This window comes from Myxine glutinosa, chromosome 8 (genome assembly GCF_964187855.1).
Source record: "Myxine glutinosa chromosome 8, kmMyxGlut1.1, whole genome shotgun sequence".
NCBI lineage: Eukaryota > Metazoa > Chordata > Myxini > Myxiniformes > Myxinidae > Myxine > Myxine glutinosa.
The window spans coordinates 33,610,253-33,628,443 of record NC_136268.1 but is presented as its reverse complement, the minus strand read 5'-3'; the positions used below and the strand labels follow the sequence as shown (position 1 = coordinate 33,628,443).

Genomic DNA, 18,191 nt, shown 5'->3' with positions numbered 1-18,191 from the left:
AAATGCCAGACTAGTCGACGCTGAGGAGGCTCTCTGAGAATGGCCAGAGAGATGTCCACTTTGACAAGCACATGATCAGAAGAACCGATTGGAGCAGAAGAAGAGCAGCAGACATTAGCAGGGAAGTTTGTCATAACCAAGTCTAGAAGAGAAGATACTCCATTGGCTGAGATCCGGGTCGGGAAATTGACAGATTGTGTCAATCCCAATGAGTCACAGAAGTCCTTTGCTGAGGTGCCATGACTGGTGAGAGAGGAACCCACACCCAACCAGGTGGCATGATGACAGTTGAAGTCACCACATATGAGGAAGAGAGAGTTGGGATGAGTGGATAGAAGTTGGTCCATGTTGTCAGACAGTGAAATGTAGATGGAGTCATCACTGTTTGGGGGACGGTACAGAACACATATGAACAAAAGGTGGGAGCGGAGAGGAAGCCGTAACCAGAGGTACTCCTGCAGGTGAGGAGGAAAGAGGGCAGTGCAAGGAGAGTGAGGAAGAGAGTTTTTGACAAAGATAGCCACCCCACCACCAGGCCGATGCTCAGGTCTATCATACCGGAGGAGGGAGTAACCAGGAAGAGATATTAAGGAATCAGAGACATCTTGAAGGAGGAAAGTCTCTGTTAAGCAGATCAAGTCTGGATTGTCAGAAGCAACCTGTATGGAGAGATCAGTCAGGTTTGAGCGAAGGCCCCGGATGTTTGAGGTCCATACCGCTAATGAAGAGAGAGGGGGAGCATCGGGTACAGGACAGGGGAGGGGAGGAGTAGGGTAAGATGAAGGATGAGAGGGGGAGGTAGGGAGAGCAGTTGATAGTGTGTCAGATGTTGCAGAAGAGTTCCAAGAAAGGGAAGGATGAGGAGGATGAAAGGTTTGATGGTGAAGGGATGAGGCACAGTGAGGGGTTGTTTGAGGGGGGGCAGAGGAAAGTAGAAGGTTTGGGGGGGTGGAGGTATGAGATAGAAGGGAGACGAAGTGGGGAGGAGGCAGCTTGGAGGAGGAGGGGGGAGGAGGGAGAATTGGAGACGAATGGTATGGGGGGAGAATTGAATGGGAGGGATTGGGGGGGAGTTTTGAAGGGGAGGAGTGAGGGGGGAGTTTAGGAGGGGAGGGGCAAGGGGGGAGTTTTGGAGGGAAGGGGCAAGGGGGAAGTTTAGAAGTGGAGGGGCAAGGGGGGAGTTTAGGAGTGTAGGGGCAAGGGGAGGGATTTGGAGGGGAGGGGCAAGGGGGAGTTTAGGAGGGCAAGGGCAAGGGGGGAGATCAGGAGTGGAGGGGCAAGGGGGGGGATTAGGAGGGGAGGGGCAAGGGGGGAGTTTAGGAGGGGAAGGGCAAGGGGGGAGTTCAGGAGTGGAGGGGCAAGGGGGGAGTTTAGGAGTGGAGGGGCAAGGGGGGAGTTTAGGAGTGTAGGTGCAAGGGGGGGGATTTGGATGGGAGGGGTAAGAGGGGAGTTTAGAAAGTGGATGATTAATGAAAGACGAACATTGATAACAAATTGGGTTTGTTGTGATTTTCAAGTTAGCAATCCGATTCAGAACGATGGAGGAGGGATGGAATGAATTTGAATTTAGACCATGTAGTGAGGGAGACGTATAAGATATTGAATTTCTTTTTTTTGAAGTGGAATGAGTTGGAGAGGAAATTGAGAAAAGCCTTTTAAATAGGAAGAAAAACAGCGTGTTGTAATATACCACTGAATAAAACACAGAAGGGGAAAGGTTAAACATATTTAAATAATATTTAAACAGAACTGTGAACAATCTTATATGCACAAAAATACCAACAGGGGGAGAGCCGAGAGGGACCACCACGAGTCACGTGAACAGGGCAAACGGTGGATGGCAAGGAGATAATGGGGGCGGGGCGAACAGCACACCTGGACAGAAAATACAGGATGAGACAACAGTACACGTGGAGAAAATAAAATAAATGTTTTTGTTTTTTTGTTTTTTTTTGGGGGGGGGGGGGGATTTAGAACGTTAGACAGAGTATTATGTTCGGGGTAGAAGCGAAAAAACCAAGAGCCAAGCAAAACACGCTTAAGTTAACAAAACACCGACGGGGGTACAACTACAAAGCCACACACGAGGAGCAGAACACGATTAATTAATTACGAGTTACAGGAAATTCAAACCAAAACTAACGATAATCAAACAATATCGCATGGACGATAAAATAACGAGTTGAAATTTGACAATCTATCTGGGGAAATGGGGGAGAAACACGTGGTCGAAGAACGAACGAACGAATAAGAATGGATAAACGAATGAGCACAGAGAAGCAAATGTTTTTTTGTTTTTGTTTTTTTGAGTTGAGATTTTCATAAGGAAGTAGGCTTTGGGGTGGAAAGATTGGGAAAACAGAGAACGAAAGTTATTTGATCACAAACGACAGACCACTGAGAGAAAAACAAAGCCTCAAGGTTGTACAGTGTACACTGTACAAGGCCTCAAGACGACACGAATTAACACGATTTTCAATACAGGTATGAAAGATTTGCACCGAAAATCTTTGTCGGGACAATATACGTACATACACCATAAAATAAATACAGTTTTAACGAAAATACAAAATGGGAACAATTACTTAACTTCGATTTCGATGGAGAGCGTGTGGAGCTGCGAAAAAACGAACCCTCGCCAGCAAGACCGGAAACGGAAGTCCGATTGCTTTAGCAAGACCGGAAACGGAAGTCCGAGGAAGGATTGCTTTAGACTCGACTCTGTCAAGTAAACATGTAGAGGTAGAACTTCCACAGATGTGAGGAGTACTCTATACAAGGATGAATCAATCTTTTATAGTTTATATATAATCGGAGCAAATGTTCAGACGCGAAGAATCTTCCACATCTGAACAAGACTCTCAGTTTCTTAGAGGCAGACTTGGCAATTTGTAAAATGTGAGGTTTCCAAGATTTGATGATGCAGTACTACCACGTATGCTTACGCCTTACAGTATTGAGTGCTAATATTGTAGAGCCTTCATAGGAGATGGGAAAGTTTAGAGGAGTTTTAGAAAGGGAAATAGGAAGAAATTGGAGTGTAGATAGACTAGATGGATTTATGGAAAAAGGCCATGTACAAGCTTGTAGGTGCATTTTTGGGTAAAAGTTGGGAACCTCACTTTTTAACATAATTAGGGTATGCTGAATTCGACTAACCCGGTTCCCAAGCCGAATTTTGAGTTGAGAATTTTGAGGGTTCCTCTGTTGATAAAGCACGACATATGTTGTTCTCCAAGACTGGTAAACCAGAAGCAATGTCACCGACAAGTGATGCTCTTCATTTCCATTTGATGCGAGTACACTATCCAGCCATGGTGTGGAGAAATGCTCATTGTTCCATACCTGACCTTCCTGCACCTGTGGAAATAGGATGGAAACGTGGTGATTAAGGACGAGAGCCTATTCTGATGTCACTGGGTCCAATCCCAGAAAGTTGCCTCGAGATGATTTGTTGTGCATGCCAGAAGCAATGCAAGACTCGACCCTGCAAATGTCTTCTTCTTCTTTCGTGTATCATCAGATGGCCAACTCAGTGTCGTGCAGCCATGCCCTCGTCTCTGGTCCTACGTCGAAGAGGCCGGATTCTGAAGGTGGTCTGTATAGGGGGCAGGTGGTAATTATGTGTTCGGCAGTCTGCTCAGGCTCGCCGCACTCGCACGCGGCGCTGTCTGCCAGGCCCCACATCTTCAGCGATGATTTGAAGCGGCCGACCCCCGTACGTAGACGGTTCAGCAAGGTCCATTGCAGGCGTGGTAGGTCTTCTCCTACGACGCCACCTCCTGGGTCCCAAATGTCGCTATTCAGAGTTGAGGTGCACATCAATGTGTGCCTGTCAGCAACAGAGTGATGATCAGACCCCTTGTATGAATTTGATGTAGTTTGGCAAAACAACATGTGTGACATTCCTGAATGTTTGTGCTTCATGGCCATGTATACTTAATTTTAGTATAAATGGTTGTATGAAACATTGTCTTATTAAAACCATTTCCCATTTTATCGTGTCCAATTTCAATATCAGTTTGAATGTCTCTTTCAATATGTCACCGACCATAATATAGACGAGACAGATTTATGAAAAAAGGCCATGTGTAAGCTTTGAGGTGCATTTTGGGGTAAAGGTTGTAAAGTTAAAGTAAAAGAGTTGCATGTATACTAAAATACTCGGTAAATACATGATATATAAATGCTTGTGCAAAGAAATTGTCCAAAAATGGCAATTTGGCGGCCATTTTGTTTATGCTAATTAGAAGGTCAAAAACTCCAAATTCGGCTTGGGAACCGGGTTAATCGAATTCAGCATACCCTAATTATGTTAAAAAGTGAGGTTCCCAACTTTTACCCAAAAATGCACATAACATTCACATTTCTCAGAAATCCGTCTAGTCTAAGAAGCATCAAACTTAACTTGATTACATTTTCCCCAATGAGAAATCCGTTCCAAATTCGAATTTGTAGAGGTAGTCGTGATTAAACGAGATGTAATTTGGGCAAAGAGGAGATGGAGCAGATGTGAAAAATGTAGAAGAATGCAATGTTGAGTCTTCAGCAAACCAATGCCTTGGTTATTTTTAGAAGAAAGAACAACATTGATAAAAATAAGGAAGCGTGTAGGAGACAGGACAGAATCCAGAGGGATGCCGCTGGTGGTAGGGAAGGAGGAAGCTGGAAAGAAAGCTCGACATGAGAGAGCAGAGTGAAGGAGGGAAGCCGTAAGAGGGGAGCTTGGAGATCAGACCCTGATGATTTGTCAAACTCTGTCAAAAGTTTGGGATATCAAGGCCTACAACAAAGGATCGATCCCCCAAAGTCTCTCTGAGATGAAGACCAGACATTCGTAATACTGTATGTGAAGGGCACATCACCGGTAGATCTCGCCTTGCAAAAGCCGGACCTGATGGTCAGAGAGAAGTGTGAGATTCAAGATGCCTGAGGAAACGAGAGTTGAAAAGATGTTCAAAGACTTTTGAAATTCAAAGAGTCTTTGTCTTTGGAGTTCAAGGACTCCGAGATTCTCAATTTTAATGCAATCATGTCACCTTGTGGACTTCGCTTCACTTCATCTTCGAAACGTCCCAATACCCCCTTCTTTTAACCTTGTTGCCATGAATCTCAAGTTGTGACCAATGTTACCTGATCAAACGTATTATGGATTGGCTAATTATGGACAGGTAATGCAAATAAGTTATCAACCCAAAAGTTTGATGTTATTCACATGATCGATTATCTCCAGTCTCTAAAGGAACAATGGCAAGATTCTGTGAGAGAGTTAGTGATGTATGGCAACATGGAGTGAGAGATTTTACCTCCACCATCGAAGGTGGAAGGAGGTTGTTTTCACCCATCTGTTTGTTTGTGAATAGGATATCTCGAAAAGTTGTGGATGGATTTGGGTGAAATTTGGTGGAGAGGTTGAGTGTGGGACAAGGAAGAAATGGTTTGATTTTGGTGAAGATTAGAATCAGGATCCAGATCTTAGAATTTTTAAGTGATTCTTCACCATTGAGAGATGGGGCTAAAAACGACATATAGCACAATATCTCAAAAAGTTGTGGACGGATTCGGATGAAACTTGGTGGAAAGGTTGGGTGTGGTACAAGGAAGAAATGGTTTGATTTTGGTGAAGATCCGGATCTGGAACCGAGAATTTTAAAAGTGATTCTTCACCATTGAGAGATGGGGCTAAAAATGATATATAGCACGATATCTCAAAAATTTGTGGACGGATTCGGATGAAACATGGTAGACCGGTTGGGTGTGGGACAAGGAAGAAATGGTCTGGTTTTGGTGAATATTAGAATCAGGATCCGGATCTGATAATTTTAAAGTGATTTTTCACCATTGAGAGAAAGCGGAAAAAATGATATATAGCATGATATCTCAAAAAGTTGTGGACGGATTCGGTTGAAACTTGGTGGACAGGTTGGGTGTGGGACAAGGAAGAAATGGTTTGATTTTGGTGAAGATCCGGATCTGGAACCGAGAATTTTAAAAGTGATTCTTCACCATTGAGGGATGGGGCTAAAAACGACATATAGCACGATATCTCAAAACGTTGTGGACGGATTCGGATGAAACCTGGTGGACAGGTTGGGTGTGGGACAAGGAAGAAATGGTTTGATTTTGGTGAATATTAGAATCAGGATCCGGATCTGAGAATTTTAAAGTGATTTTTCACCATTGAGAGAAAGGGCTAAAAATGATATATAGCACGATATCTCAAAAAGTTGTGGACGGATTCGGATGAAACTTGGTGGAAAGGTTGGGTGTGGGACAAGGAAGAAATGGTCTGTTTTTGGTGAAGATTAGAATCAGGATCCGGATCTGAGAATTTTAAAGTGATTTTTCACCATTGAGAGAAAGGGCTAAAAATGATATATAGCACGATATCTCAAAAATTTGTGGACGGATTCGGATGAAACATGGTAGACCGGTTGGGTGTGGGACAAGGAAGAAATGGTCTGGTTTTGGTGAATATTAGAATCAGGATCCGGATCTGAGAATTTTAAAGTGATTTTTCACCATTGAGAGATTGGGCTAAAAACGATGTATAGCACGATATCTCAAAAATTTGTGGACGGATTCGGATGAAACATGGTAGACCGGTTGGGTGTGGGACAAGGAAGAAATGGTCTGGTTTTGGTGAATATTAGAATCAGGATCCGGATCTGATAATTTTAAAGTGATTTTTCACCATTGAGAGAAAGCGGAAAAAATGATATATAGCACGATATCTCAAAAATTTGTGGACGGATTCGGTTGAAACTTGGTGGACAGGTTCGGTGTGGGACAAGGAAGAAATGGTCTGTTTTTGGTGAATATTAGAATCAGGATCCGGATCTGAAAATTTTAAAGTGATTTTTCACCATTGAGAGAAAGGGCTAAAAACGATATATAGCACGATATCTCAAAAAGTTGTGGACGACTTATGACAAAATTTGGTGGATGAGATGGGTAAGTGACAAGAACAAGCCGGTTCCATTTCAGTCTAGGCCCGAATCCAGATCCGACCTATCGGTGGGATAAAAATCTAAATTGTTCAGCCTGGCGGAGGTATGCGCGCTACCGAGTGCCGGTTTCATTAAAAGTTGTGACAATTTTAATTACCTCCTTAAAAAGAATTGGATTGACCGTTGTAGGAAGTGGTGTGGGCAATGTGTGCCTTTGACCTGTAAGAAATGAAAATTGTTCGGTTAAACCTCGGCCGCCGTGTTATCCTGGCCTCATTATTCATGTCTCGATGCAGTTGGCGTTGGCATTCACCGTTTGAGTGATTGCTTCATGATCCTGTGACTTCAGGGTTCAAAATATCATTTCAGATGGTCTCCTAATATCCGTCGTTCGTATCACGTGGTTTATGTATGAGATGCAAGCTCTTGCCTAAGCCTCAAACGCTGTCGAAATGAACCCGAAGGATGTAATGAGTGAGAAAATTGCAATGTTTGATACATGCCAAAGGGGCACAATTGCCTTTACCCAGCTAGAATTGCAAAGAAGATATTATGAATGATTGATACTGTTGTAATGCAATTCTCTGTATTTTCTAATACAAAATTATATGCAGTTACCTTTCACAGCTACAAAGAACTTGGTGTTGTAACCATCAATTTGCCTGATGTACTGCATCCACTCACGGGTGGATTAATCAATACAATGTCGGTGTTGCCAAGGTAGTTTATCGGCAAAGTTGATGTTGGGTGGATTGCCGTTGCTTTTCAGGTTGCGAGGCAGGAATTTGGAACTTATGCCAGGGTGCTGCATCGATACATCGCCTACTCTTTGCAAAAGAAAACCGGGATCTTAATGCGAACTTGATGGATGGCACACATGTTGATGCAACCCCCTGCATTGAAAACACCTAGATGGACGTTTAGAGCTGGGGTCGACATTCAGACTTTTATCCCATGATTTACATCAACACTGCTCTACTTTGAGTGCCGTCCTCCCCTCTCGGCTGGTGCCCCTGCCTCACATCCTGCTCAGCTTGACGATGTGGAAACCAAGGCCTATAAAATTATTGCAATCTCCCATGATTAGGCTGTGTCTGGGCTTGTCGCTTTCCCATCGCAGACAGATCGGTGGTCTGTCTTCTACCGCCTCCTTGCTGGCCTTGCATCCTCTGCTCTTTCCGTGCTTTGTCCCACCTAGGTTTCTACAGGGCCCACACGGTCCACCGTTAACCCCTTTCTAGTAAAACTTCCTAAATCCGGGATCACTGCTCACCTCCACTCATTTGTTCTTCTTTTTCCCCGTCTGTGGAATGAACTTCCACATCCTCTTCAATCACATTCTTCCCTCCAGGTCTTCGAGACAGCTGTTCACCACCATCTCAAGACCCTTCACAATCCAAAACCATGATCTTTTTTTACCCTCGTTAACCCCACCTAAATCCCTCCTCCTTCCAATTTTCCAGTTTCTCTCCTTGGAGTTTCCTTCTGTTTCTTATGTCCACCTCAGGTATCCTCTCTGTCCAACTTGTCTACACCATGCATGCATGTTCTGTGTCCTGTTTTCCTCCACCACTGAAGGTGAACGGAGGTTATGTTTTGACCCCTGTCTGTCTGTTTTTCTGTCTGTGTTTGTTTGTGAACAGGATATCTCAAACAGTTGTGGACGGATTCGGACATAACTTCGTGGAGAGGTTTGGTGTGTGACAAGGAAAAAATGATTAGATTTTGGTGAACATCCGGATCTGGATCTGGATCTGAGAATTTTAAAATTGATTCTTCACCATTGAGACAACAACAACACACAACATGCATTTTAAAGGCCATTTTCCCTGCTAGAGCGGGGGTTAGCCTTGCGGTCCCAATGCCAATCTTCTCCATTTTGCCCTATTTTCTGCATCTCTCCTTGTTAACCCCCTTGCCCGCATTTCTTCTTCCACCATCTTTAGCCAAGTCTTTCTCAGTCTTCCCCGTCTTCTACTTCCTTCTACATTCATTTCCATCACTCTTCTCAACCAGTCACTTTCATCCTTCCTCAACACATGACCAAACCATCTCAACCTGTTCCTCTTCACAGCATCAATCACAGGCTCTATTCCCATCATCTTTCGCAATTCATCATTTGTCTTCCTCTCTCTCAACGATACTCCGCACATCCGTCGAACCATTCGCATTTCCACCCTTTCCAACCTTCGTTGCTGCTCTACGTTAATTACCCATGTCTCGCTCCCATAAATCATAACACTTCTCACACATGCAGCATACACCTTTCCCTTCAGCTTCAACGACACTCCCCTCATCATCAGCACGCCACTCAATTCCCAAAACTTCTTCCATGCACATCTCACTCGAGCAACCGTTGCCGAGTCTGATCCACCTTCTCCATTCAGCATGTCTCCGAGGTAGGAAAATGTTTTCACACCTTCCAGCTTCACGCCGTCTCCAAGATCCAACTCAACATTTCCTCCATCTGCAGCTCCCTCTGTGCACACCTTACATTTGAATATAGCTGCCACACTGGTTAATGACCCTCCCAGACCACTACATTTTTGATGAACCCACTCAGCGCACATTGTACATTGAATGGAGTTCACTCCGACACCCTTCCTACACACAGCACAGGGCCACTTCCCAGTTCTTTCCACCTCACCACATGCTTTACCACTTGCCATCACCTTCGTCTATCCGATATTCACCTTCAGACCTTTTGTCTCCATACATTCCTTCCACGTGTTCATCTTTTCCTTCAGTCCATCCATACTTTCCGCAATCAACACCAGATCATCTGCATACAACAACTCCCACGGTAAACCCTCCTTTACGTTCTGAGCCAGCACCTCCATCACAGCTACAAATAGTAGTGGACTTAGTACCGACCCCTGATGCACTCCCACCTTCACCTCAAACTCACCACTGTTCCCGTCCTTCGTCCTTACAACTGTGCGCGCTCTTTTGTACATTGCCATCACTACTCTGATCAACCATTCTTCCACTCCTAACTTCCTCAATGCCCATGTCAATACTTTGCGTGGAACCCGATCGAATGCTTTCTCCAGATCAACAAACCCAAGAAACAACTTCTTCCTCTTCTCCATGTACTTCTCCTGCAACTGCCTCACAATGAAAAGCGCGTCTGTCGTTCCTCTTCCTGGCATGAATCCAAACTGCATTTCGTCGATCTTCACTTTCTTCCTTATCCTCCTCTCCAACACCCTTTCCAATACCTTCATTCCATGCTCCAATAACTTTATCGCTCAGTACGAGCCACACTCCAGAGGGTCACCTTTCCCCTTGTATAGAGGGACGAGGGTACTCAGTTCCCAATCCACTGGAATGCGGCCTTTTTTCACCACCAGATTACAGATCTCTGTCATTCTCTTCACACCCCAACTTCCTGCTGCCTTCAACATATCTCCCACAACTCCCGTCGGCCCTCCCGCTTTTCTACCCTTCATTGCTTTTATCGCTTCCTCAACTTCCTTCTCATTTATCTTCTCTGCCGATCCTAAAACTGGGTTACTCTCTATGTTGCCATCCCATTCATTCTCTGTATTCAACAGCATTTCCATATATCTTTTCCATCTTCCTTTAATGCCATCTGGGTCGACAACGATTTGTCCCACTTCATCCTTCAAGCAACTCACCCCCATCACATCACACCTCTCTTTCGCTATCTGCTTTGCAATCCTGAATACTGCTTTCTGACCCTCATCCGAATCCAAGCGTTCTCCGAACATTTTCCTACATGCCTCCTGCGCCTTTGCTACCTCTTTCTTTGCAGCCTTCCTGGCTGCCTTATAACTTTCATGCTCTGCTGTTTCTGCTCCCGTACCCTTCGCCTTCTGCCTCTTCTCGTCAATCCTCTTTCCAACTTCATCATCCCACCACCATGTTTCCGAGTGCCTCGGTGGTCCTTTTGTCCATCCACATACCTCACCAACGGCTCCCAACAGACTAGCTTTCATTGACATCCAACCACGTTCAAGCTCAACCACATCATCCTCGACCCTACTCAGCCTCTCTTTTAATGCCTCCCTTACTGTCACCTCTTTCAACCTCCACACCTTCATTCTCGGTTGGTACTTCACCCGCCGAGCTCTCCTCGCACCTTTCACCCTTACGTCGCAGACAACCAAGTGGTGCTGTGAAACAGCCTCCTCCCCCGGGATCAGCTTTGTGTCCCGGAGGTGCCCCCTATCTCGCCTACGCACCATCAGGTAGTCAACGGTTGTCGTCGACCCACCTGACGTGTATGTAACAAGCTTATTATCCTCTTTCTGGAACTGAGTATTACAAATCAACAAATCAGGTCCATCAGCAAACTCCAAAATCCTTTCACCTTCTCCATTTCTCACACCATATCCGTAACCCCCATGAACTCCGTCAAAACCATCCATACTCCTTCCCACATGTCCATTTAGGTCTCCTCCTACCACAACAACTTCCTCATCTTTCACGTTTTCCATCAGCTTCTCTATCGCACACCAGAACTTGTCCTTCTCTTCATCGCTTCGACCAACCTGCGGAGCATATCCCGAGATGACGTTCACCAAGAGCTTTCCAATCATCATTTTCACCATCATCAACCTATCACTCACTCTGGTCACACTCACCACACTGTCTACAAACTCCTCAGAAAACAGGACACCAACACCATTCACGCCCTCCGGGCACCCTTGCCACATAAACTTGTATTTCTGTCCCTGCCTACCCTTCACCATTCTCACACCACTTCCCTTCCATCTCGTCTCTTGCACACAACATATGTCCACTCTTCTTCTGACCAATACTTCCACCACTTCTCCTGATCTCCCTGTCATTGTCCCTACATTCCATGTCCCAAACCTCAGAAACCGATCTCCACTTCGGGCTGTACCCTGCCCACATGTAGTTGTAATTGTCATGGTTCTCTTTTTGAGGCAATGTTTTTATGGCCGGATGCCCTTCCTGGCGCCAACCCTCTTAGTCGCCTCTTACGCCACGCAGGGATACGGCGTACCTATTCTTATCCAGGGTACACACTGGGAATTACCATTGAGATAGGGCTAAACTGATATATAGCACAATATCTCGAAATGTTATGGACGAGTTATGACAAAACTAGGTGGGCGAGTTGGCTCGTTGACGAGAACAAGCCAATTCAATTTTGGTTCAGGTCCGAATCCAGATCCGGCATATCAGTGGGATAAAAAACGTTAACTGTTCAGTCTGGAAGAGGTATGCTCTCTACTGAGTGCCGACTAGTTTTGTCTGTTACGTCTTAATCCGGTCGGTGTACTAGCTCTTCCACGAGCCTCAACTATGTGTACAACCCCCCCTCCCCCTCTGAAAAAAACACAAAAGACTGTACAAGTATGGTTATAAAACCTTTTTGCAACTTTCTTTTTTGTTGAAAATCACTGCCAATTACAGTAATGGTTTCTTACCAGGACTTTCTTTTTCTTCCAAAGTCAGAGGCAAGAAGGGGAGAGAGGGGTAAGCACAACAACAGTAGGGAACAGGGACATCGGGATATCTGTGGAAGGGAGCGAGCTGGGGCGGGCTACACGGGATAAACAAAATGGACACTACAAGGACTTTCAGGAAAGAAAACGGAATTTGAAGGAGGTGAATTTGGTGTGTATTAACAGGGGCAGAAAAGATCGAGGGTTTGGATGGGAGGGAGATATGAGATGGTGGTGAACAGCTGTTTTGAAGATCTGGAGGGAGGAGTGTGATTGAAGAGAGTGAGGGAGTTTGTTGCAGAGGCGGGCAAAAGAGGAATTAAGGAGTGAAGGTGAGCAGAGAATCTTGAATTTGGCAGTTTCACCAGAAGAGGGTTGCAGACAGATCTTGTGCATCCTGAAGGAATATTTGGGAGACAGAGCACAGAGAGAGCTTGGAGAGCTAGGCCGAAGAGGAGTTGGTAGAAGACAGAAAGATCACCAACCTGCCTGCGGTGAGTGAGTGAAAGGCCCTCGGAGTTAGCTTCATCGCGGGAGATTCCAATGATTCTGAAAGCTTTGGTTTCAACAGCGTGAAGCCGAGCTAGGTGTGAGGCAGGAGCACCAGCCCAGAGGGGAGAGCAGTATTCCATTGAGCTGCGGATGAAAGCCTTGTATGTGGTGAGGAGCTCAGGTGTGCCAAGGAAGGACTTCGCACGACGGAGGATGCCCAGTCGGCGACTGGCTTTGGAGGCCAGCTTGGAAATGTGGTTTTCCCAGGAAAGATCATGGCAGATAGTGAGACCCAAAAGCTTGAGTGACAGAACTTCTTGGAGAGGATTGTTGAGAAAGTAGATGGGGGGGTTCTGCAGACGTTATTATCGTTATCATATTAACTTTATCGTTGTGTAACACATTTTTTCACAACCCCATTGAATGATTATCATCCTGTAGTTTTCATTTCCTGACAGCACCAGGTTATTTGAGCTTTCATTTGGGAAACCCAATCACAATGTATGTTCTCAATCAAATAACTGACCAAGTACAGCATTGGACTCATCAGGAGGAACCAAAATAGACAAAGATGGAGTCACTAGGAGGAACCTGCATAGGATTCGGGTTTCGGCTACTACTCCTCTACCCTCAAACGCATCCAGGTGGACTTTACAAAACCATTTACAAGAATTCACCTTTCCATCGACAAAGAAAAAGAAAGGAGAAATGGAGGATAAAAAGAAGAAAACACACACACACACATACACATACACCACAATCAACCACATGTTTAACCTTTAACCTGTCTATTCATCATCCAGAAATACCTTAATGTTTCTCTTACCTTACCAGGTGTTGAACTTGCGACCACAGAATGTACACAGGAGTTCACCAACACACAAGCCCTCTATTTATAATGAAGTCCCTGTTCCACAATGACGTTTAAAAACATTTTCACATGACCTCATCAAACTATTAGCACAATAACATCTCCCTGACATAATGGAAAACATCATCTTGGCACGAAGCACAAAATCATCCAACACAGAGCAAATTCTAGCAAATCTAATAAGCTGAGATGAAAACACATGATATACTATCTTACCCGGTACATTACTGGACGGAAATGTTTACAAGACACCAGGAAAACTAAAATTGTTAACTTTTGTACTAAAACTAGTCTTTCGAACTCTAACATATTCAGATATGCAACTACGCTATCATCGTTACTACTCATATCTGCCATTGGGCTTTTTGGATAAATCCTAAGAATCAGCCTATTAATCTCACAAATAATGGACGTGCGTACAGTAGTTAACGAATGTAACCTGTTTGAATTTTTTGCAGACTTCGGGTTCGAATCTGAGAGCTTGGAAGGCTTCGTTATTTCGCTTTGGGGGCCATGAGCGTCTCACGGAGACCGACTCGGTCTCCCATGACCGGTGAGAGTTGGGGTTTGGGTTCTTCCAACAAACTTGATTCCATGATTCATTACCGTTGTGGTATTGTGTCCTTAACAGGATTATTTATTTTTGTTCTTCTATTTGCTGATGAATTACCAATCCTGATAAATTTCAAGACTCTCTGCTCACCTTCACTCCTTCATTCCTCTTTTCTCCCACCTCTGGAACAAACTCCCTCACTCTATTCAATCCCACTCCTCCCTCCAGGTCTTTAAAACAGCTGTTCACCACCATCTCTTATCTTCCCCCATCCAAAACCTTGATCTTTTCTACCCCGTTAATTCACCCCAGATCCACTTTTTTGAAATACCGACTTCTTTCCTGGAAGTCCTAGCAGTGTCCATGTGTTTTATACCTCTCCCACCTCCCCCCCCTTCCCCCTCGCCATGCCTCCTCTCCCAAAGCCCTCTCCCTCCTACAGATCTCCCGATGTCCCTGCTCTCAAATGTTGTGCTTGTGTGCTTCCCTCTCTCTCCCCCATCTTGTCTCCCGCTCCCTTTATCTTATGTTTTATGTGTCAGTTTGTCTTTTTGTGATTAATGTTAGCTCTTACACGAGTCTCGATCTTGTATACCAAAAAAAAAATAAAAAAAATCCGTTCTTTATTTTCATTCACGTGTACTCATGGTTCAATTGAAGTGTCAATTCGTTTTTCTGAACGCAATGTTTCCTCGCAGACCAATTGGTGAAACGCCGGCAGAAGAAGAGGAGGTGAAGGAAAAGCAGGACGATTTATGGAGCTTTTTTACGAAGCGTAACACCAGTACCACTTCGGGGAGGACCATGTCTAGCCCTTTTTCAGGCTGGTCACTGGGAAGAGGTCAGCAGGACAGATTCGTTGCTAGGGAAACAGTTGCTGGGGAAACTACCAACAATACAGATTTGCACGACAAGAAAGCACTGGCGTGCGAGGGGGAGACGCAGTGATGTGCGTGTTTGAGCGAAGTGCCTGTGTGTGGGTGCTTGCGTTATTCTGGATCGACGTTAATCTGCACTTTTGCTCGTTTTGTGCTGTGTTGTTTTTGTTGCTGTTGTTTTGACTTTTTTTGGTTTTTGGCTTTGTACGTTTGGTTGGAATGGCCTGAGCTGAGTGAAAGATTTAAATGAATAGTATTTTTCAGAAATGCAATGCAAATCACAAACGGTTTGGCCTATCACTTGTGTATAACGGCATGATTGAAAATGATTCGTCGTGTGCTGTGAGATACCTTTTCTCTTTTTCAGAAACCCGTGGCAATGCATTAGCAGATTGCTGCCATATTTTTTTGCTCACATGCCCTTTCTAAGATTGCATGCCTGAAGCAAATCTTTTTGGTTGGCTTTGTGAGAATATATAGCATTGCAAAGTGAGGATTTGGGGGTAATTTGGGGGTAAACTGTGCTTCTAACCTTTTAAAAACAGGTGCGTATTCTTCCGAAAAAAAAAGATGCAGTGTTATAAAAAGGTAGATATCACCATTATATATCTGTTTCCCGATAGCCGCACTGAGGCAGCGAGCGGATTCTGTAGTTGCTTTACAAACCCAGTAGAGGGATGCATTTTTCTTTGACACGTCGTCTCCGTTTAGACGACGTGAAGGAAATTGTTGATGTTTTTGGGAATGAATGAGGCATTACCAAAGTTTAAAACACAAGTTTAATCGTTATGGTGCACACAAATTATGCATCACAATCCCCAGAGTGCCTGATTTATTTTATTTTATTTTATTACTTTTGTTATTTTTCATCTCAAACTTTGCACTGTCATCGTTGAACACTCACAATTTTAGATATTGTTTCCTCCCCCTGCCCTCCCGGGGAAATGTTTCTTTCTTACTTGTGGCCTTCGAAGTGGTAACAGTCGTGTTCATCTCGCATTCATGGAAGCTTGTGCATTCATTGATACACATAATGTTCCAATGCAATGTGTATATACTTCATTTAAACTCTTTATAATATAACCGGTTTACATTATTTAAAAAAGTTTAAAATATAACCGGTTTGTATTTTGAAGAAGATTATTTTTCTTTCCCCCATTCTCTTGCGTAAATGTTTTAATTACAATAAACATTAAACATCCTCTATCAAAATTGCTCTCTTTCAGACAAAACCCTCATTTTATCCCAAATATTTTGGAATGGACAAGAACATGAAGACTCGAGATGCCAATTTTTTTTTTTAAATGACTTTTTATATCTTCCAGCTGATGAAAGAAACGTACATCCGGGAAGTGTTCAAAAGTTCTCCAAACCACATACATGTAAAATAGATAATGCAAAAGTTTTATATTTACCTCCCCCACCCCTGCCTATCTGTCTGTCTGCAAGATATCTCGAAAAGTTATGGACGGATTCAGACGAAACTTGGTGGATGAGTTGGTTATGTGACAAGAACAAGCCAATTAGATTTTGATTCAGGTATGGATCCAGATCTGGCCTATCAGTGGGATACAAAACATAAACTGTTCAGCTCGGTGGACATATGCTCTCTACCGAGTGCCAGTTATAGTATAATCAGAATAATAATGACAAAAACAATCTCCCAACAAATTTTGATGTACAGCATTTCTAAAATATTGTTACAAGGATGTGTGGTAGGGAGTATGCTGGTGTAGGTACCTCTCTTTTATGATACCTGTCTGGTGTAATTAGTAATCCCGTGTCTGCGTACCAACTTTGCAGTTACACGCGTGAGATAGAATGTTAACTGGGTTTAATTATCTTGGAGGCCACCTCATCTCACGGATCCGGAGTATCGCCTCTATTCCACCTCCCAATTGTATTTATATGCCCTCCCAAATCCATTAATGAGCGTGCCCACATCCGCAGACAGCTGGCTGGTCGGTCGCAGGACGTGTGGGCCAGACTAATGACATTGCACACGAACAATGCGGCAGAATTGGGTGCCCAGGCACATAAAATGGCCACGGAGCATGGGCAATAGAGTCCGACAGGACAGACGAAGTTTTTTAATATATATAAACTGTCACCCTGGTGTAATGCAGACAGGGTATTACATCAATGAGTACACTGTGTGTCAAGTGGTACGTCAAGCCAGGGAACCATCTGTTAGCATTCCTTGCTGGTGGATGTCAAACATCCCAAACTTCATTCAACGAAAAGTATGGGATTTATCAGCACCCTACCAAAATTCCAAACTCCTGTCGTCATGGACAAGAAAACAACATCCATCAGCAGCAAAGCCGTGCCCCTCCGCCTCAGAAATGATGCAATCTTGATTTATTTCAAGACCGATACATAAGCCAGTTTGTAGATAGGCCAATGAGAGGCAATGCAGAGTCGGACCTGTTTTTGGAGATTGATATGTGTGGTGGAGAAGGTGGAAGTGAGCATCGAGGCACCACTTTCAATAACATGATGAGAGTAAGTTTTCCATTAAGAGTTGCAGTATGGGACACTAGAGTAAAAAAATTGGGAATTTTGAATTATGTTGAGATTGAGAGAGCTCAGTACAAATGTGCAAGACAAAAGGGACAAAAGGGTCAATCTTTAAGGAACAAATCGACAGTGAAAAATAAATATATACGTACCATTCAGATGCAAAGCTAGAGGCAGAAAAAGAACAGGGAGGTGAGGGATAAGTAGATGGTATTTATGAAGTACAGGCATGGGTACCTGGCATTGCCCAGTGCTGTTCTAATCCTATTGGAATTTGAAAGAAAAAAAACAAATTGTGGGGGCCTAAGCTACACCCATGGGGTCAGAGATCATTTAATATTACATTTCACATAGCTACAAAAGGCTTAGGCACTATAGAACGATAAAAATAATTTCAATTTTTTTTGTTTTGCCTAAAAAATACTCTCCAGCACTCAATGACGAGCCTCTGAAAGTTTGGCGAAGATTGGTTTGGCCATCTCTGAG

At 44.0% G+C, this 18,191-nt stretch overlaps 1 protein-coding gene and 1 long non-coding RNA gene across 5 annotated transcripts in view; one reads left to right on the top strand and one right to left on the bottom strand.

The window, feature by feature from the left end:
* The window catches only part of LOC137432405 (uncharacterized), a 115,967-nt gene extending 102,231 nt beyond the window's left edge, over positions 1 to 13,736 (bottom strand). Inside the window, exon 1 of one of the 2 annotated variants that reach the window (XR_010985492.2) lies at positions 13,710 to 13,736. This is a non-coding gene — a long non-coding RNA (uncharacterized LOC137432405). The remainder of the gene's footprint in view (positions 1 to 13,709) is intronic. The other variant, XR_010985491.2, reaches the window with a different exon arrangement.
* The window catches only part of LOC137432404 (uncharacterized), a 64,110-nt gene extending 47,711 nt beyond the window's left edge, over positions 1 to 16,399 (top strand). For all 3 annotated transcript variants that reach the window (XM_068124305.2, XM_068124307.2, XM_078783175.1), the window contains exons 5-6: positions 14,213 to 14,307; positions 15,006 to 16,399. In XM_068124305.2, the coding sequence (XP_067980406.2) occupies positions 14,213 to 14,307; positions 15,006 to 15,255 (345 nt within the window). In that variant the 3' untranslated portion in view covers positions 15,256 to 16,399. The remainder of the gene's footprint in view (positions 1 to 14,212; positions 14,308 to 15,005) is intronic.
* Positions 16,400 to 18,191: the final 1,792 nt, after the last annotated feature.